This window comes from Carcharhinus amblyrhynchos, chromosome 14 (genome assembly GCF_965287045.1).
Source record: "Carcharhinus amblyrhynchos chromosome 14, sCarAmb.v2.hapA, whole genome shotgun sequence".
NCBI classification, from domain to species: Eukaryota; Metazoa; Chordata; class Chondrichthyes; order Carcharhiniformes; family Carcharhinidae; genus Carcharhinus; species Carcharhinus amblyrhynchos.
Window position 1 is genome coordinate 56,443,178 of NC_137337.1, and position 27,673 is coordinate 56,470,850.

Below are 27,673 nucleotides of genomic sequence, written 5' to 3' on the forward strand. Positions count from 1 at the left end.
AAGCTAGTGGCTTGTGCTACCAAATAAACCTGTTGGACTTTAACCTGGTATTGTGAGACTTACTATATTCTGATTAACATATTATTAGCTGATTGTTCTCGCATTGCTTTTTGTGAAACCTTGCAGATTGGCTGCTGCATTTCCTACAACAGTGACTACACTTCACAAATACTTTGGAGAGTCCTGAGAAGAAATCTACTTTTTATAAATGCAAGTTTTTTGTTTCCTTGCTAATTTAATGAAGCCAAATTACTGATGTGTGGATTTGTCCCAAAGATTACCCTTTTCTTTAGCTCTTCCAACCACCCCCCCCCACCCCCCTCTTTTCATGCACATGCAAAATAAGTGGAGAAAAACATCTGTGAAACTTCGGAATGCAGTAAATATTTGTTACTTGTGTTTATCAAAATCATTCCAGCTTGCAGGTGCAGCAGGTGGTCAGGAAGGCGAATGGGATGCTGGCCTTCATAGCGAGGGGGATTGAATATAAAAGTAGGGAGGTCTTGCTGCAGCTGTATAGGGCATTGGTGAGGCCGCAGCTGGAGTACTGTGTGCAGTTTTGGGTGCCGCACCTGCGCAAGGATATTTTAGCCCTGGAGGGAGTGCAGAGGAGGTTTACTAGGCTGATACCGGAGTTGAGGGGATTGAGCTATGAGGAGAGGCTGAATAAACTGGGCTTGTACTCGTTAGAGTTTAGAAGAATGAGGGGAGATCTCATTGAGACGTATAAGATGATGAATGGGATGGATAGGATAGAGGTGGAGAGACTCTTCCCGCTCAAAAAAGACAGTAGGACTAGGGGGCACAGCCTCAAGATAAAGGGGAGGCGGTTTAGAACGGAGTTGAGGAGGAACTTCTTCACTCAAAGGGTGGTGAATCTCTGGAATTCTCTGCCCGTTGAAGTGGTGGAGGCTGCCTCGCTAAATATTTTTAAGAAGCGGGTTGATGGGTTCTTGATAAGAGAGGGGATTAAGGGTTATGGGGAGAGGGCGGAAAAGTGGAACTGAGCCACAACAGATCAGCCATGATCTTATTGAATGGCGGGGCAGGCTCGAAGGGCTAGATGGCCTACTCCTGCTCCTATTTCTTATGTTCTTATTCCTGGTGAAATGAAAAGAGAGCTATAGTTCTGAATCATGCTTACCTCCAGGTACATAGAACATAGAACATTACAGCGCAGAACAGGCCCTTCGGCCCCCAATGTTGCGCCGACCAGTTAAAAAAAAAAACAACAATGACCCACTAACCTAAACCAATCCCTTTTCGTCCATAAACCTGTCCACAGACCTCTTAAACGCCCCCAAACTAGGCGCATTTACAACTGCAGCAGGCAGGGCCTTCCAATCCCTCACCACCCTCTGGGTAAAGAACCTACCCCTGACATCTGTCCTATAACTACCCCCCCTTAGTTTAAAGCCATGCCCCCTCGTGCTAGATTTTTCCATCAGAGGAAAAAGGCTATCACTATCCACCCTATCTAAACCTCTAATCATCTTATATGTTTCAATAAGATCCCCTCTTAGCCGCCTTCTTTCCAGCGAAAACAACCCCAAATCCCTCAGCCTCTCCTCATAGGATCTCCCCTCCATACCAGGCAACATCCTGGTAAACCTCCTCTGCACCCTCTCCAAAGCCTCCACATCCTTCCTGTAATGTGGGGACCAGAACTGCACACAATACTCCAAGTGCGGCCGCACCAGAGTTGTGTACAGTTGCAACATAACGCTACGACTCCTAAATTCAATCCCCCTACCAATAAACGCCAAGACACTGTATGCCTTCTTAACAACCCTATCTACTTGATTCCCAACTTTCAGGGATCTATGTACACATACACCTAGATCCCTCTGCTCCTCCACACTATTCAAAGTCTTCCCGTTAGCCCTATACTCAACACATCTGTTATTCCTACCGAAATGGATTACCTCACATTTCTCCGCATTAAACTCCAAGTAAGTTCTTACTTACTCCAGGTAAGTTCTTAAGGGAGGCTTATGTCAGATAAAGAGGTCTCAACAACGGATGCCCTAGAGAAGTATAGAAAGTGCAGCGGGTACTTAGAAATTACAAGGGCAAAGAGGGAGCATTATAACACACTGGCAGGCAAAATAAAGGAAACAGTGTTTTGGAAGTATACTAAGGGCAAGAGTAGGCCCATTAGGGACCACAGTGGCAATCTGTATGGAACTGAAAGATTAGGGTAAGGTATTAAGTGAACCTTTTGCATCTATGCTCACTATGAGGAAGTGTCCCAACACCAGGTTTACTTGGAATCATGAGTTTTTGGAGTGCTGCTCCCTCATCAGGTGAGTGAGGGAACAATGCTCCAAAAGTTGGTGATTCCAAATAAACCTGTTGGACATTAACCTGGTGTTGTGAGACTTATTACTATGCCCACCCCAGTCCAACGCTGGCATCTCCACATCATCACTATGAAGATGGATAGTGCTGTATAGAAATCAAAAAGGGCAACAGTGATACAATTGAACACATTAGTGTTGAGAGAGAGAAAGTGTTTCAACAGGCTTACAAGTGGATAAATTCCTGGGCCTGGATGGAGAAGATTGCACGAGCTCCAGTGCTAATTTTCAAACCCTCTTCTAGCCACATCAGAGGTACCAGAAGACTGGAGGGCAGCTAATGTGCCATTATTGGAAAAGGTAATTACAGGCCAGTGGTAGGGAAATTTTTGAAAAAATTCTGGGGCAGAATTAATCTCCACTTGGAAAGGCCAGCATGAATCACGGATAGTCAACGTGGCTTTGTCGGGGAGATCATGTCTTAACAAATTCAATTCAGTTTTTCGAGGCGGTGACTAGTTGTGTGGGTGCAGGCAGTGCAGTTCATATAATCCCTATATTCACCCTATCGAGTTTGCACTGACACTCCAAAAGAGCATCTTACCCAGGCCCACCCTCCTACTTTATCCCTGTAACCCTGTGCATTCACCATAGCTAATCCGCTTAACCTACAAATCTTTGGGCACTAAGGGATAATCCACCTAACTTCCACACGTTTGGACTGAGGGAGAAAACGAGCACCCAGAAGAAACCCACTCAGACACTGGGAGAATGTGCTAACTCCACAGAGTCACCCAAGTCTGGAATAAAATCTGGGTCATTGGCACTGAGAGGCAGCATTGCTAGCCACTATGCCACCTTTGATGTAATCTGAATTGACTTCAGTAAGGCTTTTGACAAGGTTCCATGTGGGAGACTGATCAAGTAGATAAGATCCAAAGTCCAAAGATGTGTGGGTTAGGTTGATTAGCCACACTAAATTGCCCTTTAGTGTCTCGGGATGCGTACATTAGAGGGATTAGCGGTGTAAATATGTGGAATTATAGGGATAGGGCCTGGGTGGGATTGTGGTCAGTCGATCGGTCAAAAAGCCTTCTGCACTGAAATGTGTCAATGATTCTATAATCAGCCATTTCTCTGCCCAAGTCTCAATCAGTCAATAGCTTACTGTACATTCTGACAATCCTGTTTGCTAGAATCCTCTTCACCACAGTGCAGCACTGTGGTTAGCACTGCTGCCTCACAGCTCCAGGGACCCAAGTTCCATTCTGTCTCAGGTGACTCAGTGTGGAGTTTGCACGTTCTCCCTGCATCTGTGTGGGTTTCCTCCCACAGTCCAAAGATGTGCAGATTAAGTGAATTGACCATGCTAAATTGCCCATTTCATACTCTATTAGTATCAAATAGGCATCAGGGTAAATACATGGATTATAGAAACATAGAGGATAGGAACAGTAGGAGGCCAGGTGGCCCTTCAAGTCTGTTCCGCCATTTATTACGATCATGGCTGATCATCCAACTCAATAGCCTAATCCTGATTTTTCCCCATAGCCTTTGATCCCATTTGCTCCAAGTGCAAAATCTAGCCGCCTCTTGAATACATTCAATGTTCTGGCATCAACTACTTCCTTTTTGGGTGAAGGAATGTCTCCTCACCTCTGTCCTAAGTAGTCTACCCTGCATCCTCAGACTGTGACCCCTGGTTCTGGACTCCCCCACCATCAGGAATATCTCCCCTGCCTAGTCCTGTTCGTATTTTGTAAGTCTTTGAGATCTTAAGAACTAGGAGCAGGAGTAGGCCATCTGGCCCCTCGAGGCTGCTCCGCCATTCGATAAAATCATGGCTGATCTTTATGTGGACTCCACTTACCTGCCCGCTCACCATAACCCTTAATTCCTCTACTGTTCAAAAATTTATTTATCCTTGCCTTAAAAACATTCAATGAGGTAGCTTTAACTGCTTCACCGGGCAGGGAATTCCACAGATTCACAACCCTTTGAAGAAATTCCTCCTCAACTCAGTCCTAAATCTGCTGCCCCTTATTTTGAGGCTATGCTCCCTAGTTTTAGTTTCACCCGCCAGTGGAAACAACTTCCGTCTATCTTATCTATTACCTTCATAATCTTATACATTTCTATAAGATCTCCCCTCATTCTTCTGAATTCCAATGAGTATAGCCCCAGTTTACTCAGTCTCTCCTTATAAGCCAACCTTCTCAACTCTGGGATCAACCTAGAATGAATCTCCCCTGCACCCCTCCAGTGCCAGTATATCCTTTCTCAAGTAAGGAGATCAAAACTGTACACAGTACTCCAGGTGTGGCCTCACTAGCACCTTATACAGCTGCAACATAACCTCACTGTTTTTAAACTCCATCCCTCTAACAATGAAGGACAAAATTCCATTTGCCCTCTTAATTACCTGTTGCGCCTGCAAACCAACTCCTTGAGATTCCTGCACAAGGACACCCAGGTCCCTCTGCACAGCAACATGCTGCAATTTTTTTTACTATTTAAATAATCCATTTTGCTGTTATTCCTACCAAAATGGATGACCTCCTCAATCCCCCCCCACATTCATCTGAACTCTGACGAAAACAATCCTAACCTAGTCAATCTCTCCTCACACATCAGTCCTGCCATCCCTGCAATCAGCCTGGTAAACCTTTGCTGCACTCCTCGAGAGCAAGAACATCCTTTCTTCGAAAAGGAGATCAAAACTGCACACAGTAATCTAGTATGGCCTCACCAAGGCCCTGTATAATTGTAACAACATATCCCTGCTCCTGTACTCGAAACCCCTTGCAATGAAGACCAGAATGCCATTTGCCGCCTTTACTGCCTGCTTACCTTCAGTGACAGGTGCACAAGGACACCCAGGTCCCACTGCACACAGCCCTCTCCCAATTTACAGCCACCCTGTTTTTGCTTCCAAAGTGAATAACCTCATTTATCCAAATTGTACTGCATCTGTCATTGATTTGCCCACTCGCCCAAACTGTCCAGATCATTAGAATCATAGAGGTTTACAGCTTGGAGTCAGGCCCTTTGGCCCAACTATGCCGCCCTTTTTTTAAAAAAACCCTAAACTAATCCCAATTCCCCTCATTTGGCCCATATCCCGCTACACCCATTGTACCCATGTAACTATCTAAATGTTTTTTAAAAGTCAAAATTGTACCTGCCTCTACTACCATCTCTGGCAGCTTGTTCCAGACACTCTCCACCCTCTGTGTGAAAAAATTGCCCTTCTGGACACTTTTGTATCTCTCCCCTTTCCCCTTAAGCCCTCTAGTTTTAAACTCCCCTACCCTTGAGAAAAGATATTGACTATCTAGCTGATCTGTACCCCTCATTATTTTTATAGACGTCTAAGATCACCCCTCAGTCTCCTACGCTCCAGAGAAAAAAGTCCCAGTCTATCCAGTCTCTCCTTATAACTCAATCCGTCAAGTCCCTGTAGCAGCCTAGTAAATCCTTTGTGCACTCTTTCTAGTTTAATAATATCCTTTCTATAATAGGATGAACAGAATTGTACACAGTATTCCAAGTGTGGCCTTACCAATGTCTTGTACAACTTCAACAAGATGTCCCAAATCCTGTATTCATTGTTCTGACCAATGAAACCAAACATGCTGAATGCTTTCTTCACCACTCTGTACACCTGTGACTCCACTTTCAAGGAGCTATGAACATGTACCCCTAGATCTCTTTGTTCTGCAACTCTCCCCAACGCTGTACCATTAACTGAGTGGGTCCTGCCCTGGTTCAATCTACCAAAATGCTTCACCTCGCATTTGTCTAAATTAAGTGCCATCTTCCTTTGTCAGCCCATTGGCCCAATTGATCAAAATCCCGTTGCAATTGGAAATAACTTTCTTCACTGTCCGCTATGCCACCAATCTTAGTGTCAACTATGCCTCCTATATTCTCATCCAAATCATTAATGTAAATGACAAATGAGGCACACCACTGGTCACAGGCCTCCAGGTTGAAAAACAATTCTCGACAACCACCCTTTGGCTTCTGTCAATAAGTCAATTTTGTATCCATTTAGATACCTCACTCTGGATTCCGTGAGATTTAACCTTATGCAACAACCTACCATGCGGTACCTTGTCAAAGGTCTTGCTAAAGTCCATGTAGATAACATCAACTGCACTGCCCTCATCTATCTTCTTGGTTACCCCTTCAAGAAACTCAATCAATTTTGTAAGACATGATTTTCCACTCTCAAAGCCATGCTGACTGACACTAATCAGTACTAGCAAGTCCAAATGCCTGTGGATCCTGTTTCTCAAAATACTTTCCAACAATTTACCCACCACACATGAGGCTCACTGGCCTCTAGTTCCCAGGCTTTTCCCTGCAACCCTTTTTAAACAAAGGCACATTTGCCACTCTCCAATCTTCATATACCTCACCCGTGGCTATCAATGATTCGAATACCTCAGCTAGGTATTTGAATTCCCTCCCTAAACTCTCACAATGTCCTGGGATATACTTCATCAGATCCCAGGGATTTATCTACCTTGATGTGTTTGAAGACTTCCAGCACCACTTCCTCTGAAATATGAACACTCCTCAAGATATTGCTATTTATTTCCCCAAGTTCCCTAACATCCATGCTTTTCTCAACAGTAAATATTGATAATAAATGTTCATTTAGGATCTCACCCATCTCTCATGGATCTGCACATAGATACCTTCTTGATCCTTAAGAGGCCCTGCTCTCTCCCTTGTTATTCTTTTGCCCTTTATGTATTGGTAGAAACTCTTTGGATTCTCCTTTGCTTTATCTGCCAAAACAATCTCGTGTCTCCTTTTTTCACTCCTGATTTCTCTCTTAATTCTACTCCTACACACCCTATACTCTTCAAGAGATTCACTTGATCCCAGCTGCCTATGCATGTCATATGCCTCTTTCTTTTTCTTGACCAGGGCCTCAATATCCCGGGTCATCCAGGGTTCCCTACTTCTGTCTGCCTTGCCCTTCACTTTAAGAGAAATGTGTTTACCCTGAATCCTGGTTAACACACTTTTGAAAGCATGACACTTACCAGACGTCCCTTTGCCTTCCCACAGACTCCCCCAATTAATCATTCTGAAAGATCTCTGCATCCTCGTCACAGTTCACCTCCCACCCAACTTGGTATCATCTGCAAACTTTGAGATGTTACATTTTGTTCCCTCATCCAAATCATTAATATGAGTAGTTGGGGTCCCAGCACCAATCCCTGTGGCACCCCACTAGTTACTGCCTGCCAATTTTAAAAACACCCATTAATTCCTACTCTTTGTTTCCTCTCTGCCAACCAGTTTTCTATCCATCTCAGTACATTTCCCCCAATCCCATACACATTACTCTTGCACAATAATCTCAAAAGCTTTCTGAAAATATGCCACATCTACTGGTCCCCCCCTTGTCAACTCCACTAGTTACATCTTCAAAGAATTCCAACAGATTTGTCAAGCATGATTTTCCCTTCATAAATCCATGCTGACTGTGTCTGATCTTGCCACTGCTTTCTAAATGCTCTGCTATAAAGTCCTTAATAATGAATTCAAGAATTTTCCCCACTACTGACGTTAAGCTTACTGGCCTAGAATTCCCTGTTTTCTCTCCACCTCCCTTTTTGAATATTGGAGTGACACTAGCTACCCTCCTATCTGCATGGACTGTTCCAGAGTCTATAGAATCCTGGAAGGTGACCATCAATGCATCCACTATTTCTAGAGTCACTTCCTTAAGTACTCTGGGATGTAGTTTATCAGGCCGTGGGGATTTATCTGCCTTCAATCCCATCAATTTTCCCATCACCATTTCTCTAGTAATGTTGATCTCCCTCAGTTCTTCCCTCTCTCTAAATCACTCCAACATTTCTGGCATTTGATTTGTGTCCTCTTTTGTGAAGACAGAACCAAAGTATGTATTCAGTTGCTTGCCCATTTCTTTATCCCCTATTATACATTCCCCCATTTCTGTCTTTAGGAGACCTACATTTCTCTTCACATATCTATAGAAAATCTTAGTGTCAGTCTTTATGTTCCCTGCAAGTTTACTTCCATGCTGTATTTTTCCCTTCTTAATCAATTCTTTGGGCTTTCTTTGCTGAATTCTGAACTGCTCCCAATCCTCAGACCTATTATTTTTGTTGGCCAATCTATATGCTTCTTCATTAGATCGGATACTCTCTAATTTCCTTTGTAAGCTATGGATTGGCTCTCTTAGCTATTTTGCTGTAGTTCCTCCATGAGTTCCTTGAATGTTTACCATTGCCTATCCACTGTCATCCCTTTAAGTAACTCCCCAGCCTATCAAGGCTAACTCATACCGCATGTCCACATAGTGTTTATTAAAATTTAGCACCCTAGTCTCCGAATCACCAACTTCACTCTCCATCTTAATAAAAAATTCTATTACGTTATGGTCACTCATTCCCAAGGGGTCTCGTACAGCTTGATTGGTAATGATTCCCTTCTCATTACACAGTACCCAGTTTAAGATGGCCTGCTCTCTCGTTGGTTCCTCCACATATTGGTCAAGAAAACCATCCCATATACACTCCAGGAATTCCTCCTCCAAGGCATTGTGGCTAATTTGATTTACCCAATCTATGTGCAAATTAAAATCACCCATGATCACTGATATTCCCTTACCACACGCATCTCTAATTTTGTGCTTAATGCCATTCCCAACATCACCACCGTAGTTTGGGGGTCTATATATGACAGCGACTAATGTTTTTTGCCCCTTGATATTTCTCAACTCTAGCTATACAGACTCCACGTCAGAGCTAATATCCTTTCTCACTATCGTGTTAATTTCCTCTTTAACCAGTAGTACCACTTCACCACCTTTTCGTTTATACCTGTCCTTCCTAAATATTGCGTACTGTGATATTCAGTTCATACCCCTGGTCACTCTGTGGCCATGTTTCCATGATCCTAATTATATCATACCCATTTACATCTATCTGCGCGATTAATTCATCCAGTTTATTGCAAATGCCCCACGCATTAAGGCACTTGGGCGTTTGTGGGAATAGGGCCTGGGTAGGATTGTTGTCAGTGCAGGCTGATGGGCCAAATGGCGGCCTCCTGCACTATAGGGATTCTAAAACTATCTGCAGTAAGAAGAGGATAAATTATTTAAATGAAAACCAACAGCATATCTGTTTTTCGCAAAGAGCTCGTTCCAGCTGGCTGACGTCTGTTTTCAAATTGTTAGCTATGGGAGTTGTGATAGCCAGCTTCAATCAGCTGTGAACCAGACAAGGTGGCCAATGCTCAGAGACAGTCTGAAGATATAGCATGAATGATGTAAATGTGTGGACTGTAACTTGTGTTGTTTTTTTAACCTTTTAAGGAAGCATTGAATGTGGTGCTCTGTACTTGAAAACATGTAACCTCTTGTACATCTTAAAAGATATATTACGCTAAATTTGGCACTATGGAGTGAATTAATAGTCAATATTTTGCCATAAATATATATAGTATGTAATGGTAAAGTAGCCATAGCCCCAGATGACTGTAGGCTGCTCTCCTCTTTGAGGGGCAGAGCTGACTTGATGGTGATTTAACCTGACTGTCACCATACCTCAGGCAAGGAACAAGGTTGAGAAGGTGGGCCTTCATGAATAACCTGATCCTTTATAGGAATTGAACCTGCACTGTTGGCATTGCACTGTATCACCTACCAGCTGTCCAGCCAGCCTATGTGTAAATCTTGATGAGGTGTTGTGAAGGGGAGGTCGTGGCTCACAAACTTAATCGAGTTTTTCAAAGAAGTGACAAAGATGATTGATGAGAGTAGGGCAGTGTACGTTGTCTGCATGGACTTCACTAAGGCCTTTGACAAGGTGAAGTCGCATGGGATCGGAGGTGAGCTGGCACGGTGAATACAAAACTAGTTTGATCAAAGAAGTAAGAAGTCTCACAACACCAGGTTAAAGTCCAACAGGTTTATTTGCTAGTAAACGCCACTAGCTTTCAGAACGTTGTTCCTTCGTCAGGTGAGTGGAGAGTTCTGATCACAAAGGCACAAACAGTTTACAGAATACTGATTAGAATGTGAGTCTTTACAGCTAATCTGCTATTCAGGTCTTAAAGGTGCAGACAATGTGAGTGCAGATAGCATTAAGCATGGGTGAGAGAGATGTGTATTGCCTCCAGACAGGACATTAAGTGAAATGTTGCAAGTTCAGGCAAGTCATGGGCGTTACAGATAGTGTGACATGAACCCAAGATCCTGGTTGAGATCATCCTTGTGTGCAGAACTTGGTTGTCAGTTTCTGCTCAGCAACTCTGCACTGTCGTATGTCATGAAAGCAGCCTTCCAGAACGTTTACCTGAAGATCAGAGGCCGAACGCCCGTGACCATTGAAGTGTTTGCCAACAGGAGGAGAACAGTCTTGCCTGGTGATTGTGGAGCAGTGTTCATTCATCCATTGTCGTAGCGTCTGGATGGTCTCCCCAGTGTACCATGCCTCGGGACATCCTTTCCTGCAGAGTATCAGGTAGACACGTTGGCCAAGTTGGAAGAGTATGTGCCGTGTACCTGGTGGATGGTGTTCTCATGTGAGATGATGGCATCCATGTCTATGATCCGGCATGTCTTGCAGAGGTTGCTGTGGCAGGGTTGTGTGGTGTTGTGGTTACCCTTCTCCTGAAGGCTGGGTAGTTTGCTGCAGACAGTGGTCTGTTTGAGGTTGTACGGTTGTTTGAAGACAAGAAGTGGCGGTGTGAGGATGGCCCTGGTGAGATGTTCGTCTTCATCAGTGACATGTTGAAGACTCCGGAGGAGATATTGTACCTTCTCTGCTCCGGGGAAGTACTCGGTCAAAGAAAACAGTAGCAGTGGAAGGGTGTGTTTCTGAATGGAGGGCTGTGACAAGTGGTGTCCCTCAGGGATCAGTGCTGGGACCTTTGCTGTTTGTAATACACATAAATGATTTGGAGGAAAATGTAATTGGATTGATTAGTAAGTTTGCGGATGACACAAAGGTTGGTGGATTTGCGGATAGCGATAAGGACCATCAGAGGATACAGCAGGATATAGATCAGTTGGAGACTTGGGCGGACAGATGGCAGATGGAGTTTAATCCGGACAAATATGAGGTAATGCATTTTGGAAGGTCTAATACAGATAGGAGCTATACAGTAAGTGGCAGAACCCTTAGGAGCATTGATAGGCAAAGGGATCTGGTTGTACAGGTACAAAGGTCACTAAAAGTGGCAATGCAAGTGGAGAAGGTAGTCAAGAAGGTATACGGCATGCTTGTCTTCATCAGCCGGGGTATTGAGTTTAAAAATTGACAAGTCGTGTTACAGCTTTATAGAATCTTAGTTAGGCTGCACTTGGAATATAGTGTTCAATTCTGGTCACCGCACTACCAGAAGGATGTGGAGAGGGTACAGAAAAGATCAGGATGTTGCCTGATATGGAAGGCATTAGCTATGAGGAGAGGTTGGAGAAACTTGGTTCATTCTTACTGGAGTGACGGAGGTTGAGATGGAGACCTGATATAAGTCTACAAGATTATGAGAGGCATGGACAGAGTGGATAGTCAGAAGCTTTTTCCCAGGGTTGGAAGAGTCAGTTACTAGGGGGCATAGGTTTAAGGTGCGAGGGGCAAATTTTAAGAGAGATGTGTGAGGCAGATTTTACAGAGTGGTGGGTGCCTGGAACTCGTTGCTGGGGGAGGTAGTAGAAGTGAATACGGTAGTGACTTTTAGGGGGCATCTTGACAAGTACATGAGTGAGATGGGAATAGAGGGATATGGTCCCCGGAAGCGTAGGCGGTTTTAGTTAAGTTGGGCAGTACGGTCAGTGCAGGCCTGGAGGGCCTAAGGGCCTGTTCCTGTGCTGTAATAGAACATAGAACACTACAGCACAAACAGGCCCTTCAGCCCACGAGTTGCGCCGATCACATCAACACCTACCAACCTACAGACCTATCTATAACCCTCAATCTCATTAAACCCCATATACTCATCCAGAAGTCTTTTAAAAGACCCCAGCGAGTTCGCCTCCACCACCACTGACGGCAGCCGATTCCATTCACTCACCACCCTCTGAGTGAAAAACTTACCCCTAACATCACTTCTGAACTTCCCTCCCTGCACCTTAAATCTGTGTCCTCTCGTAGCAACCATTTCAACCCGGGGAAATAGCCTCTGAGAGTCCACCCTATCTATTCCTCTCAACATTTTGTAAACTTCTATCAGGTCGCCTCTCAACCTTCGTCTCTCCAGGGAAAAGAGTCCCAGCTCCCTCAACCTAACTTCATAAGGCATGCCTCCCAGTCCAGGCAACATCCTTGTAAATCTCCTCTGCACCCTTTCAATAGCTTCTACATCTTTCCTATAGTGAGGCGACCAGAACTGCGCACAATACTCTAAATGAGGCCTGACAAGGGTCTTATAAAGTTGCAGCATTACCTCCCGACTCCTAAACTCAATCCCTCGATTAATGAAGGCCAGTACACCATACGCCTTCTTGACCACCTCCTCCACCTGCGAGGCCAATTTAAGAGTCCTGTGGACCCGGACCCCAAGATCCTTCTGCTCATCAACACTACTCAGACTTCTGCCCTTGATAGTGTACTCGTTCATCCCGTTGGTTCTGCCAAAATGGACGACTACACATTTATCCGCGTTGAAGTCCATCTGCCACTTCTCCGCCCAGTCCTGCATCCTATCTATTTCCTGCTGCAACTTTTGCCATCCTTCCAGACCATCCACAACACCACTGACCTTAGTGTCATCAGCGAACTTACTTACCCATCCCTCCACTTCCTCATCCAGGTCATTTATGAAAATGACAAACAACAAGGGTCCCAGAACAGATCCTTGAGGCACTCTGCCGGTGACTGACCTCCATTCAGAAAATCTTCTTTGTTCTTTGTCTTGGACTGTGAAGATGATGAGGACATTATCGTCTGGAAACCTACTGCAGCTCAACCTGATTCTTCCTTCATTATCCTCAATCAATGTGCAGTTAAGAGATGTGATCAAGGAGGGCAGGCTTTCTTTCCTGATTTTCCCTGCTTTCGTATGGTCATGTTCAGGACAATAGTTACCCTCATTTCAAACTGACTGACCTTAATTTGAGTCATACAAAATAATTGGTATTTATTCTCAACCTAATGCTCTTGGTGGCATGAAGGATTAACCACATGATGTTGGACATGGTGGGCCAACATAGAGAATGGCAGTTCTCTCCTTGAAAGAAATTAGTGATCCAGTTAGATTTTTACAACTCCTGGCCACTTTTATCTCTTGACAGCCCACACATGACACGCTACTAAATTTAGTTTCACAGTTTGTCCTGATGGCATTTATGCCCACAACGCTGAATTTTATTAAGGCTGTAATTTCATTGATTCCAGCAAAAGTAGCTAATACACTAGTCTGGGCTGGCTTGAGTCAATGTGGTTGTACATTTCTCTGAATTGTGACAAATAGTATGTGCTGAATTATTTAGCACAAGATTCGATTTTTGATATTAATTCTCACAACTTCAGTGATTCACAGAATCTGAGCAGTGCTCAGAAAAGGGTGTGGCACTGTCACTGGCTGTGAAAATTGATTCAACTATTAAATCCAATTTTGTGATTGGTTTACAGAGTGCCAGCTGTTTGTTGAATGCTCTGTGTCTAATCAATGTCTGTTAGAGCCTTCCTGCGGAGCGCTCGCTGACTAATCAGTGTAACTTTTTTAGGGATCATCCATTGTCAGTTTGTGCTTTGGCATAAGATTTATTTCCTAAATGCATGATAAAAAATAGATGATTGAAGCTCAGACACAATTGTGGTGTATTTTTCACTATAATGTTGTACTATTCACTCAAGCTATGTTAATGTGACACATGGGAGTTTTGCAGAGATACTCAGAACAGTTGAAATTACAATTCCACCTCGGCTGTTAAATATTGTCAGAGCTACTAGATCCTACTGATGAATATTCCTATTTCACCCGTTTGACGTGATATTCAAGACTTGCCCTTTGTTGCTTGTTAATAGGGGAGGGGAATGTTTCTAGAATTCCCAGAGTCTTTTCAAAAGCAAGTGCCAAAACCCCACACAGCTAGCTATCTGTTTAAAAATAATTAAAAATAGCAGACACAAAACACCTTCCCTGAAGTGGGCTCCCCAGAGCCAGATGAATATATTGTTTATTGCACCTATGTATTCAGGTACATTCATATTGGCGTGTTCTTGTGAGGTAGATTAAAGCTTTGAACATCAAACACAATGTTCTTTTTATTGTGATATTTTTCCTTGCAAGCCTTCATTTGAACCTAACCGTGCAGGAGGCACTGGGTGGGGGAATGATTCAAAGAATGGAGACCTTGGAGCGATACACAGCTAATTTGGCTGTAATCATAGCCAAAATTGCATTGTAGATTCTATCGTGCCTGCACCAATGACAATCCCACCCAGGCACTATCCCTGTAATCCCACATTTACCTTCCCAGTTCCCCGACACTATGGGGCAATTTATCACGGCTAACAATTTGGACTGTGGGGGGAAACTGGAGCAGACAAAAGGAGAACGTGCAAACTCCACACAGACAGTTAACTGAAACTGGAATCAAACCTGGGTCCCTGGCACTGTGTCATCAGTGCTAACCACTGTGCCACATTCCATCCTGCTCAATATACTGAGAAGCAATGTGTATAGAGAGCCCAGGTTCATAGTTCAGGAAACTGCATGTGTAAAAAAAAAAAAAATTTTAACTGTAGTGGTTCAGTAATATGAATGTTGTTTTGAAAACCTAATTCCTTTCTTGCCTGGTAACACTCTGAAAGTTATGATGGAGAGAGGTTTCCATTTGATCACATGAGATAAACCTGTTAACCAGTTGTCATTTAGCTCTGTAGCTGTGTCATTTAATGTGGCAGTTAGTAATAGAGCACACTGGTCTTGACAACTGTTGCTACAAAAAACATCAGCATGGCTGATGTATGCCTTTAATTTCTTCAAAAAAATCCCTTTGCCTGACAGTCTGATTTATGGGGAAAAGTCACATGGTAAATACCTTTCATGATTTAGTAGAAGCTGACCAAAGACTAGCTATCCCAGAATTTTAACAAGTGCCAATAAACATGTAGAACAGCATAGAATGGGGTTCCTGAATGGAGAAGACAGGAAGCAATGTACTGCACAAGATAAAGGAAAGGAAATCATCAGTGATGGAAGATGCTAGCAAGTGGCACTTAAAGCCTGCTCAACTATGTTCAAGTGACACTTGCTAGCATCTTCATCACTGATTATTACAAATTTATTCATAGGGTGGTATAACTCATCAACAATCTCAGAATATAAAAGCACTTTGCAGCCAAATATTGCTAAGTATCTACGAGGAAATTGCAGTTTTGTAGTCAAAACCTGAAGCTCCTTCCTAAACCACTGTTTGTTTGCCCTATACCAGATACAACTGTGGTTCAAGAAAGTGTCTCACCATCACCTATCTTCTGAAGGCATATTAGGGATGGGCAGTGAATGCTGACCTTGCCAGATTTGCTCATATCCCATTAATAAAACCAGTTTGGGCAAGAACCCTTAGGAAGAATATTCTCTTTTAGAAAAATATTAAAGCTGATGTGAAAAGAAGCCTGATCTAGCTTAAAGTTATTTGCAAAGAGCCTACCAAATTATCCACTGTCTGATCATCACCCAGACTTTCTTGCAGCAATATTGGGAGAAATTAAACCACTGCATTCTGCTGCTGCTATTTACATGCTCTGAATTTAATCCCATCTGCATCCCTCACGATTAACAAGCTAAGGTTGGAAGTGTGCAATTTTGATTTCCTCTGCTTGGCTGTCAGCTAAACCTTCTTCCCAACATCTGTTCTTGGGACCACCTTTCCATTCTGTAATACCTGTCAGCTTCACCTTTACCACTCTGTCCCCATCCCCCTTTTGCCTTATGACAAATTTGCTCCTTCATCTCCTCAATTCAAACATTAACTTATCTCTGCGTTTTCAGTACTCCATATCCAAATCCCATTCCCCATTCACTTATCTCATTGTCTACCCTATGGTGTACCAGCAAATTAACTTTAACATCTGTCTTTGTTTTAAATCGATCAAACCCCTTCTCCATTCTACCTCCGTAATTCCCAGTGCTCAATAAATTATTGAAAAACCATCATGGTGGCAAATGCAGAATTGTGATGCTGATACAAATAAAACGAATAACTATAATGAATGATATAATTGTAGACAACCATAAAAATAAGATTAAGATGCAAAAAAAAGGATTGTACAAGAATGATTTAAAGAGTAAGGTATTGGGCTGTCTCATAGTTTATTTGTTACATAATTCATAGAAACTGTACAGTGAGAAAGAGGCCATTTGGCCCATCGAGTCTGTAATGACCACAATCCCACCCAGGCCTTACCCCTATATCCCTACATATTTACCTGCTAATTCCTCTAACCTACAATCTCGAGACACTAAGGAGCAATTTTAGCATGGCCAATCAATCTAACCGACATATCTTTGGACTGCGGGAGGAAACTGGAGCATCCAGGGAAAGTCCACGCAGACGTGAGGAGAATGTGCAAACTCCACACAGACAGTGACTGAAGCTGGGAATCGAACCTAGGTCCCTGGAGCTGTGAAGCAGCAGTGCTAACCACTGTGCTACCATGCTGCCCCTATTCACTTGTGGAATAGTGTGTCTTTCTCCTTTACTCCATCGCACATTTACTTTTATAAGTGACATGCTTCCACTGTTGGGACCTTGCCAACATGATATAATTTGTTGACAATCTGTGTTAGCAACGCACTAAATTCAATTGTGAATTCTCTTATTGAGAGAACAGGAATGCTGTCAGGTCATCCTTCTATTTTTTATGGATTTTAATTTACAGTAAACAGTTCCATTAATGGGCAAGGCTTTGGGTATGACATGGTGTGGTGTCCATAGAGACAGATGCCATGAGGCATAGATGCAAAGTAGCCCTAACACAATTTGTGAAACTCACATGATTATTGCTATCAAAGCCAGGTACTCTAATCTGGAGCTGCTGAGGAATGATGTAGAGATGCTGGCATTGGACTGGGGTAAACTTCTTACTGTTGCTAAGGAATGCCAGTTATCATGAAATGTATCCCTCTACACCATCCCACTGGATTTCTCTGCTTCAAATGCTCAACAAAAATTAGTCTCAGTGAATACCCTCAGATCATGTAGACTGTAGCATCCTACTGTGTTTAGTATCCACTCCATTTCGGTATTGGTAAAATGTATTCAACCATAACACGCATGCTCTTTAAATTTCCTTTCCCTGTCTGTCACCTCAAAAACTAATCCTTGCTCATTTTGACCTTCACAGCATCATCTGTGGCTTAGTGATAATATTCTTTGCTACTGGGTCATATGATTTAAGCCCCTGAGCACAAAGTCCAGTCTGATACTGCTAGTGCATTACTACATGACACTGCACTGTCAAGAGATACTGATTCAAAACTACTGGCAGCACTATTTGAAAAAAAATAGTGGAGATTTCAGTGAGGCTGATGTTTAACCCTCAACAAATATCTAAAACAGAAAGTAGTTAGTTTCTTAATTGCTGTTAATGGGAGTTTACTGTGTATAAATTGGTTGCTGAATTTTCTGCATCATAGCAGGGAATACACTTCAAAAGTATCCAGACAAAGATATCATGTTGCATTGTGCATGGAGATGCATAACCTAAAGATGCCCTGCACACCTAATTTATCTAATTCCTCAATTAGAATTTCCAAATATTCATTGAAGAACATGCCTCAAATTGATTCCAAATATCTAAAAATGGGAAGGACCCAATTTTCAGTGACAAAATACATAGTAAGCATTATGTTCACTGTGTAGTATTGAGTTCTGTTTTTCCCTAGATGTGTGTAATATCTTATCCCATTTGAAGAGTGCCAAATGTTGTAGGGTATGGATGCAGGTTTACTGTCCCAGTCATGGCTTTGTTGAATGTTGTTGTAGGAAAGCAAAGTCCATAAAATATATATTTTGAAATACAAACCAAAAATGATGTTTTCTTTAACTGGCATGTGGATGCTTGTATCTGTAGACTGATGTACACATCAGTTAAAGAATCAGTCAAGGCAAGAGAGTTACAATGAGCAGAAATCTTAAATGATATCCTGGTTCGCAGTAATCAAGCAATTTATAATTATGGGTTATCCCAAGTATTGAGTAAGAAAACAAAAGAATTATTTGAATGACTGCCAATGATTTTAAGATATAAGCAGCATTCAAACAATGAATGTTTTGTCTAGGCATTGTTCAGTAACACAGCTGCAAGGCATTCTTACCTACAGAACTACTGACTATTTATGTAAAGTTAAGGTGGCTGTACAGTCGCTTTGCATACCTGTGTTAATTTCCAGAGCAATAGAATTGAAGAAGTCATACGATATTAAATTCATATAAAACCTTGGCCAGACCACACTTGAATACTGTATGCAGTTCTGGTCTCCATATTATAAAAATATAGAGGCACTGGAGAAGGTACAAAAAAGGTATTCATGGATTATTCTAGAACTGAGAAGCTTTAACTATCAGGAAAGGACTTGCATGCTGGAGCTGTTCTTTGCTTTTCTCCTGAAAAGATTCAGAGATAACATTATGGAGGCTTTGGGAGATTGAAAGGGTTTGGTAGGGTCAACTGCTATGGGTATAGAAATGGATCCATTTGTGGACAGTCAGTAGAAGATGGTCCAAAGGTAGGGGAGTCTAAAACTAGAGGGCATAGGTTTAAGGTGAGAGGGGAGAGATACAAAAGGGTTCAGAGGGGCAATTTTTTCACACAGGAATGGTGAATGTCTGGAACGAGCTGCCAGAGGTAGTAGTAGAGGCAGATACAATTTAGTCTTTCAAAAAGCATTTAGACAGTTACATGTATAAGATGGCAATCAAGGGACATGGGCCAAATGCAGGCAATTGGGTCCAGCTTTAATGGTTTTAAAAAAAGGGTGGCATGGACAAGTTGGACGGAAGGGCCTGTTTCCAAGCTGTAAAACTCTGACTCTAAGATAGTCACTAAGAAATTCAGTAAGGAATTTGTGGACACCACTTCACCCAGATAAATTTTAAATGTGGAAATTCCTACCAGCTGGAGTGATTAAGACAAGTAACTTAGATGCATTTAAGAGTAAGCAGAAGAAGCACTTGAAGGAAGAAAGAATAGGATGTGGGTAGATGAAGGGTGGGAGGGGTCTTGTGAAAGCACAGAACAGTTGAACTGAATGGCCAGTTTCAGTGTTCCACGTAATATGCAATGTTGGCCTGTCTGCCTCTGTTAAACTTTGTAAAATTAAGATTGAATATTCCTTATAATAAAGCAATCTGTGCCTGGATGTATCTAGACCTTGACAACATTTGAGGCTTGGACTGAAAAATGTAAGTAAGTTCAGAACATTCAGCATCCGAGGGATGCTGGAAACGCACAGATCAACATCCAGAATTCCAGCCCTTTTCCCTGTGCATTTCTCAATGCAGGGTAATGGTCATCTCCAACAAGAGTAGACTTCATCGTGGCCCCCTGACATTCAACAGATCTACAATTGGTGGATGCCCTCCACCATCGATATCCTGGGAGCTAGTATTGATCAGAAAATTTAACTGCACCAGCCATAAATCTGTGGCTACGTGAGCAGATCCAGGGCTAGGGTTTCAACAGAGTAACTTACCCCTTGACTCCCCAAAGCCTATCCATCAACTACGGGTCACAAGTTTGTGAAGAGCTTGATACCAATACAAAACACCCTATTTGAATGGCCTGTCCACTGCCTGAAACACACACTCCCTCCATCACTGGCACACAAGTGCCAGCAGTGAGTGCCATCTACAAGATGCACTGCAGTAACTCCCTAAAGTTGCTTTACCAAGCCTACAATCTCTACCATCTAGAAGTACAAGGTTTTTACATTTTCTTGCAACTTTTCAATCAAATCATGATACAAAATTTGTATTGAGCAAATGTTGTTTTTTCAGATCTGGTAGCAGTGCTATGCCCTAAGGGCCCATTGCGTATTCTAGTTGAGACTGCCCAAGAGAGAAATGAACCAATATTTCCAGCTCTGATCTATTCCTGTAAGTTAATATTAGTTTTTTCTTTTTGATTATTATTTAAGTAAAAGTCTCTATTCATTGGGTTAACTCTCCTGTTTGCTCTTTTACAGCAACAATGGTATGGTTGGTTAACATGGCAGATACTGATCAAGAAGCCAGGCCAAGTGCTCCAAATGATTCTGGTTCAAAGCCATCTGGTGAGTTCAACATTAGTATTTGCCAAGCTCAATAGAAAAGTTTGAAATAAAGTAAAATTTAAAAATTCACTATGTAAGTTATGTAATAAAACAATGCAAGTGCAGTGCTTCAGCATGTGTAAAACTGCCCTGCTTCTCTAATTCTATGTTTTACTGCTGCTTTTAATTTCTAAACAATGTTTATATAACATTGTTTCTTTCAATTACCACGTGCCCATTAGCAGAGGAAGCTTTACTTTTTTGCAGTAAACAACAATCTAAGCTTTTTTTTAAGTTGCTCAGGTTTAGAAAACAGATCAAAAGAAAACACTTGGTATAAATAAAAAGTAATTTATGCTTTCCCCCATCATCAACCTTGGTTATTGCAATTGATGTTTGAAAGTGTATGTCCTAAACTCTGATCAGATGGGAAAGATGTGAAAATGCTGACATTGGACTGGGGTAAGCACAGTGAGAAGTCTCATAACACCAGGTTAAACTCGCGCGCTCTCTCTCTCTTCTCTCCTTCTTCGTCGTCTTCTTCGTCTTCTTTCCCACCCCCCACCCCCGTTTTAGTGCTACCTCTGTTTTGAATGAAGTAGAATGAAACAGGGAGAATTATATTCACCCAGATAATTGATAGAGTGTGGAAGAAATTTCCTGGACTAGTGGAGGCAAGTTCAATTGAGGTATTCAAATGGAATTGGATTGCTATCTGAAAGAAAAGAATGTGCCAGGTTATAGTGATAATGCAGGGGAGTGGGACAGATAGAATGCTCTTTCAGAGGGCCCATGGTGACTTGATGGGCTGAATGGCCTCCTACATTGTAAATATTGTCAATCTGTTGTGAATTTTAAGACTTGAGTCAATTATAATTGTTAGACTGAGTTGAGAGAGCTGTTTTGAAAGGAACCTCCAATTGGGACTAGCTGTAGAACATGCTTGGTATGATTAAATTGTCACAGGTTTATTGAATTAATTACAATAAGTACAAAATTGTAATACTTGGTGAAGACAGTGGAAGCAGTCAGTTCATTTTGGATCCCTGGCACACAACATCCAGTTAACTGCAGCACCATCTCTTGTGCTGTTCTATTGATCAATGTCTATTTCCTCTTCATGCTGTGCATTTGACATCCCCAAACTCTGATCCACACAATAATCAGTTCCTGATTGGTTATGGCTTGTCTCTTGAGCATGATGACAATCATAATGATATCACTTCCTGTTTAATTCCTGACTGATTCCTTTATATGCCAGTCATGAGTGTTGTTGTTATTTAATTAAGCTTATGGCTTTCCACTAAGATAATGAGGCACAATGAGGTTATTTGTGATAAGAGGATGTGTGGTGTCACCTCCTGATTGCTATGGGTTCATCACCCCAAAATGCCTGTGATACATCTGAGATGTTCTGGGATGTTCAAGCCTCAACGTGTGACTTTCTAGTGATTGCTGATGCCAGAAGCAAGTTACTTAAAAAATAGAATACACAGCGTAAATTAATACCCAAATTACAAAGTTGCTCTAACATCAGTGTGTAAAGACAATTGTGTGTTACAACTGAGGTAGCAAGGTACACACAAGATGCAGCACAATACAGTCAAATAATACATGTTCGTAGGAAATAAAAGCCACAAGAACTGTGTAACTGCAAAACTGATCGCAGAACTTAATTATGAGTTACAGAACCAAAGTGATTCATAGGTCTGTTGTATACTTCGAAGTAGTGACTGTTCTTTTAAGACACAACAAGTTAAAAGGCTAAATTAAAATGAGACATCAGACTGAAGGTTTGAAAACTCTCATCTGTTTTCTTCGTAAAATAGAACTTTCTAACTCAGATATAACTGATAATGTTTGGGAGTATTACGATTTCACACCTTGGTTCATCCAATTTTGATGAGCTTTACAGCATTGCTATGTAAGTCTTGTCCTGTGTAAAGTACACATTTTAGGGCCATGTGCTGCATTGCGTTTTTAAAAATTTAACTATCGACAACAATTGGCATGGTGTGATACATTGATCACAGTTAAGCAGAATATCATATCAGGTTAATTGATATACTTGGGTTACGTGATCATGATATAATTAAACTAAAATTAATTATCAAACGTGAACTTTCCTATAAAACCACCGTTTTGTAAAAGACCAGAACAGCACCTCTTTCATCCCCTTATGGTTTCTCTAGGAATCTTGTGAGCTTATAGAATGTCACATTAATTGCCTTATAATTGAGAAATAAAAGAATGACCAGGGTGAGGTTAGGGCCAGTCAAGGATAGTAGTGGGAACTTGTACATGCAGTCAGAAGAGATAGGTGAGGCATTGAATGAATACTTTTCTTCAGTGCTCACTAAGGAGAGGGGCCATGTTTTGCTCAATAAGGAGAGGGCCATGTTTTTGAGGGTGTGTGAGATACAGGCTGATAGGATGGAAGAGGTAGATGTTCTGAGGGAAGATGTATTAGCAATTTTGAAAAACCTGAGGGTCGATAAGCCCCCTGGGCCTGATGGGAGACATCCTAGGATACTTTGGGAGGCAAGGGATGAGATTGCAGAGCCTTTAGCTTTGATCTTTGGGTCCTCACTGTCCATGGGGATTGTGCCAGAGGACTGGAAAGTGGCGAATGTTGTTCCTCTGTTCAAGAAAGGAAATAGGAATGACCCTGGTAATTATAGGCCAGTTAGTCTTCGGTGGTTGGTAAGTTAATGGAAAGCGTCCTGAGAGATAGGATTTATGACCATTTGGAAAGATGCAGTTTAATCAGGGATAGTCAGCACGGTTTCGTGAGGGGTAAGTCCTGCCTCTCAAATTTGATTGAATTCTTTGAGGAGGTAACTAAGTGTGTAGATGAAGGTAGAGCAGTTGATGTCGTACACATGGATTTTAGTAAGGCATTTGATAAGGTTTCCCATGGTAGGCTCATGAAGAAAGTAAGGAGGTGTGGGATAGAAGGAAATTTGGCTGACTGGATAATTAACTGGCTGTCTCATAGAAGCCAGAGGGTGGTGGTGGAGGGGAAACTTTCAGACTGGAGGCCTGTTACCAGTGGTGTACCACAGGGGTCAGTGCTGGGTCCTTTGCTATTTGTGATTTTTATCAATGACATGGAAGAGGGGGCTGAAGGGTGGGTTGGTAAATTTGCTGATGACACCAAGATTGGTGGAGTAGTGGATGAGTTGGGGGGCTCTTGTAGGCTGCAAAGAGACATTGATAGGATGCAGAGCTGGACAGAAAAGTGGCAGATGGCATTTAACCCTGATAAGTGCGAGGTGATTCGTTTTGGTAGGACAAACTTGAATGCGGTTTACAGGGTCAATGGCACGGTTCTGAGGAATGTGGATGAACAGAGAGATCTTGGGATTCATATCCACAGATCTCTGAAGGTTGCCACTCAAGTGGATAGAGCTGTGAAGAAGGCTTAGTGTGTTAGTGTTTATTAACAGGGGGTTGGAGTTTAAGAGCCGTGTGGCTTAGTGTGTTAGTGTTTATTAACAGGGGGTTGGAGTTTAAGAGCCGTGGGGTTATGCTGCGACTATACCAGACCTTGGTGAGACCGCATCTGGTCACCTCACTATAAGAAGGATGTGGAAGTATTGGAGAGAGTGCAGAAGAGATTTACCAGGATGCTGCCTGGTTTGGAGGGTAGGTCTTATGAGGAAAGGTTTGAGGAAGCTGGGGCTTTTCTGTGTAGAGCCGAGGAGGATGAGAGGCAACTTAATAGAGGTTTATAAGATGATGAGGGGGATAGATAGAGTGGACGTGCAGAGACTGTTTCCTCTGGTGGATGTAGCTGTTACTAACTTTAAGGTTCATGGTGGGGGATATAGGAGGGATGTCTGAGGTAGATTCTTTCCTCAGAGTGGTTGGGGTGTGGAATGCACTGCCTGCTGTGACGGTGGAATCAGACACTTTAGGAACTTTCAAGCAGTTATTGGATAGGCACATGGAGCGCACCAGAATGATAGGGAGTGGGATAGCTTGATATTGGGTTTGGACATAGCACGGCACAACATCGAGGGCCGAAGGGCCTGTACTGTGTTGTACTGTTCTATGTTTCTGTGCATTAAGGCCACATGAAGCCTTTTTCTGCATTCTGACCGCATTAATTGTGTCCATGATGTGGAACTGCTAGTGTTGGACAAGGGTGGACAAGATGAGAGGTCACCTGATGAAAGAGCAGCACTCCAAAAGCTTGTGAAATCAAATTAACCTGTTGGACTGTAACTTGGTGTTGTGATACCTCATCTTGAATTGTGTGATGCTAAGGAATAGTCTCGTGATTCTCTTCTATGCTAGCTTGATGGTATTGGATAGAGTCTGACCAGAGTGCAGTATGGTTTAAACGCAAGATTTGGCTCTTCTCTGTTCTCCAATTGGAACCTCTTGCTCCAATTTTCAGTAGTCTTTAATTGGTGGCCATTTTTAGCTGTCCAATCGCTGAGCTCCAGAATGGCTTCATTAAACCTGTCTGTGCTTTCCTTCTCTTTAAGACACTCTTCAAAACCTACTGCTTTGGCTAAACCTTTGGTCCCTTGTCTTAATTTCCGTTTATGGGGCTTTATAAAGGACTCCGTTCAATTATGCTTTTGTGAAGTGGCATAGGACTGTTGCTGCATCACACGCCTTTGTATAAATGTAATCTGCTTTGACTATGCATTTATGTGTTTATGATGTAGCTATTCAAAAACAGATGTTTGTCAAGAATTTTGCCACAAATTCAGTGATGACATTCTAGATTGGAAATGTACTACAAAAAAAATCCTATACGTTGGCCACCAGGCTCTCTACAGTATGCTGCAAGATGCAAGAATATATGAAGAAAAAAAGCTTCCTTCGCTGGTGCCTATTCCACTTGCTACAACTGATTGTTTTCTACAGTATATTTAACTTATTTTTTAAAAAAAAACATTTATTGAGAAACAATATTTTCAAGTGTCCCATCTGATCTTTGCTAAGATCACTAACAAACATGGTTGAAGCATGTATTTTGTCCTTGAAATGGCAATGCCAGTTTGGTTACCTGTCTCACCTTCTGGGCGAGGGAAGAATGGTCTTCAACCTGTGTTTTTGTAACACCTTTAAAACATCTCAAGGAGTCTTACAAAAGTGTTGGTAGACAAATTGAAATGCTTATGTGAGTTACTAGGATGAAAGCTTGGTCAAAGAGGTATGTTTTGTTGAGTGTTTTAAACCAAAAGGGAGAAGCAAAGATGTTTTTAGAGGTTATTCCAAAGTTTTTAAGTCCTCTGAAACTCTAAACGTGTCTTTCAATCTCACAGTGAAGGAAAATGGAGGATATTGGAGACGTCAAAATTTGGGGAGGACCCGGTAGGGTAGCTGTAGAAGGTTCCACAGATAGGAAGGGGCAGGACCTCAAGGGCTTTGCAATAGTGAGGCTTTTAAATCTGTTGCTGGACTAGAAGCCAGTGTAGCTCATTTAAGTATAGGGATATTGGGTGAACTGTCAATATAAGCTGTGCTCCACATGTGCATTGAATTTTGGCCTGGTACATTTACATGTTTCTTAAGCTAAGTGTACAATGCCTGGAGTCGCTTTAAGTTTCTTGCTGTTAAGGGTCAGAATAGTACCAAATCCAGAGTTCTTTGTTATTATTTCAGGGATAAAAAGTTACTTCTATTTTTGACAGAATAAAGCATGAATGGTCAGGGTATAATTGTAGTGGTGATTGTATTGAGACAAATGGAGTCATCGTTGCCTCGATCTTCAAGCCAGAGAGGAATTTCCCTGAAGATTTTTCTTAATCCCTTAAAGTTTTTCCACTTTGACTATTTTCATCTCCCAGGGTATTATGCAGTACAATATTAGATGAACAGGGTACGAGAGAAAATCATGGAAATGACAACACAAAGGGTCACAGTTCCTCATGACCGTACTGACTCTTTGAAAGAACTGTTCTATTCCCCTGTTCTTTCCTCGTCACTGTGCAAACCTTTTCTTTTCAAATATTTAACTCTTTTAATAGTTACTTTTGAATCTACTTCCACCAGTGTTGAAAGTGCATTCCAAAATGCATCAGTTTGTATGATTGGATGTAGTTGGCCTGTGATTTTTTTATATCGCCTTTTTGCAATATGTTGTTGACCTGGGACAAGCTATCTGAGTCTTTAACTGTTGAGTTTGTACTTGTATATCAGACCTTCAGTTTGCCTTGGTGGAAACAGTAGCTATCTGTGTTAGTAATGTGGCTTCTCTGTTAATTTCTATAGACCATGTCCGAAATCAAACGCGTACAGATGATGGTGAGACCCGGGTAGATGATGATTTGACACATGCAGATGATGGTGGATTCACCCAGGAATGGACAAACAGCAGAGATGCCAGGTTGGGTCCAATGGAATCAACCCAGGAGAGTCGGGCAGCTGTGCAGTCTCTGCCAAGCCCTCCAATGATGATTGAAGATCCAGAGGAAAGTAAGTGACCATACCATTAAGAGGAATAGGTTGTTGGGTTGCATTTAGTCCCTTACACCTCAACCCCCTTTCATCCTCTATTCTTCCACCAATAGGAACAGTATCCTTTTCTACTCTGTCCAGACCCCTCATGATTTTGAATACCTCTAATCAAATTTCTTCTCAACCTTCTCCAAAGGAAAACAGTCCCAGCTTCTCCAATCCATCTACGTAATGCATCTCTGGAAACCTGTTTTAGACAGATTTACTGTAATTTCTTTGCTTTTGCACTCTATATTCCCCTATTGATAAAGCTTAGAATTCTGTGTTTTATTAACCTGTCAACCTATCCTGCCACCTTCAATAACTTATGCACATATATACCCAAGTCCCTCTGCTCTAGCACATCTTTTAGAGTTTTACCTTTTATATCGTCTCCCCATGTTCTTTATAACAAAATAAGTCATTTCATATTTCTCTGCATTAAGTTTCATCTGTCATATATATATATATATATATGACACATGCAGATGATGGTGGATTCACCCAGGAATGGACAAACAGCAGAGATGCCAGGTTGGGTCCAATGGAATCAACCCAGGAGAGGCTAGTGGGTCATTGTTTTTGTAACTGGTCGGCGCAACATCGTGGGCCTGTTCTGCGCTGTAATGTTCTATGTTCTATGTTCTATGTCA

The 27,673-nt window shown here is 42.1% G+C and overlaps 1 protein-coding gene across 2 annotated transcripts in view; it reads left to right on the top strand.

Annotated features, from left to right (window-relative positions):
* Positions 1-27,673, top strand: part of psen1 (presenilin 1) — a 90,533-nt gene that overhangs the window by 57,531 nt on the left and 5,329 nt on the right. For both annotated transcript variants that reach the window (XM_080202916.1, XM_080202917.1), the window contains exons 7-9: positions 20,308-20,406; positions 20,496-20,582; positions 26,796-26,999. In XM_080202916.1, coding sequence (XP_080059042.1) covers positions 20,308-20,406; positions 20,496-20,582; positions 26,796-26,999 — 390 coding nt within the window. The remainder of the gene's footprint in view (positions 1-20,307; positions 20,407-20,495; positions 20,583-26,795; positions 27,000-27,673) is intronic.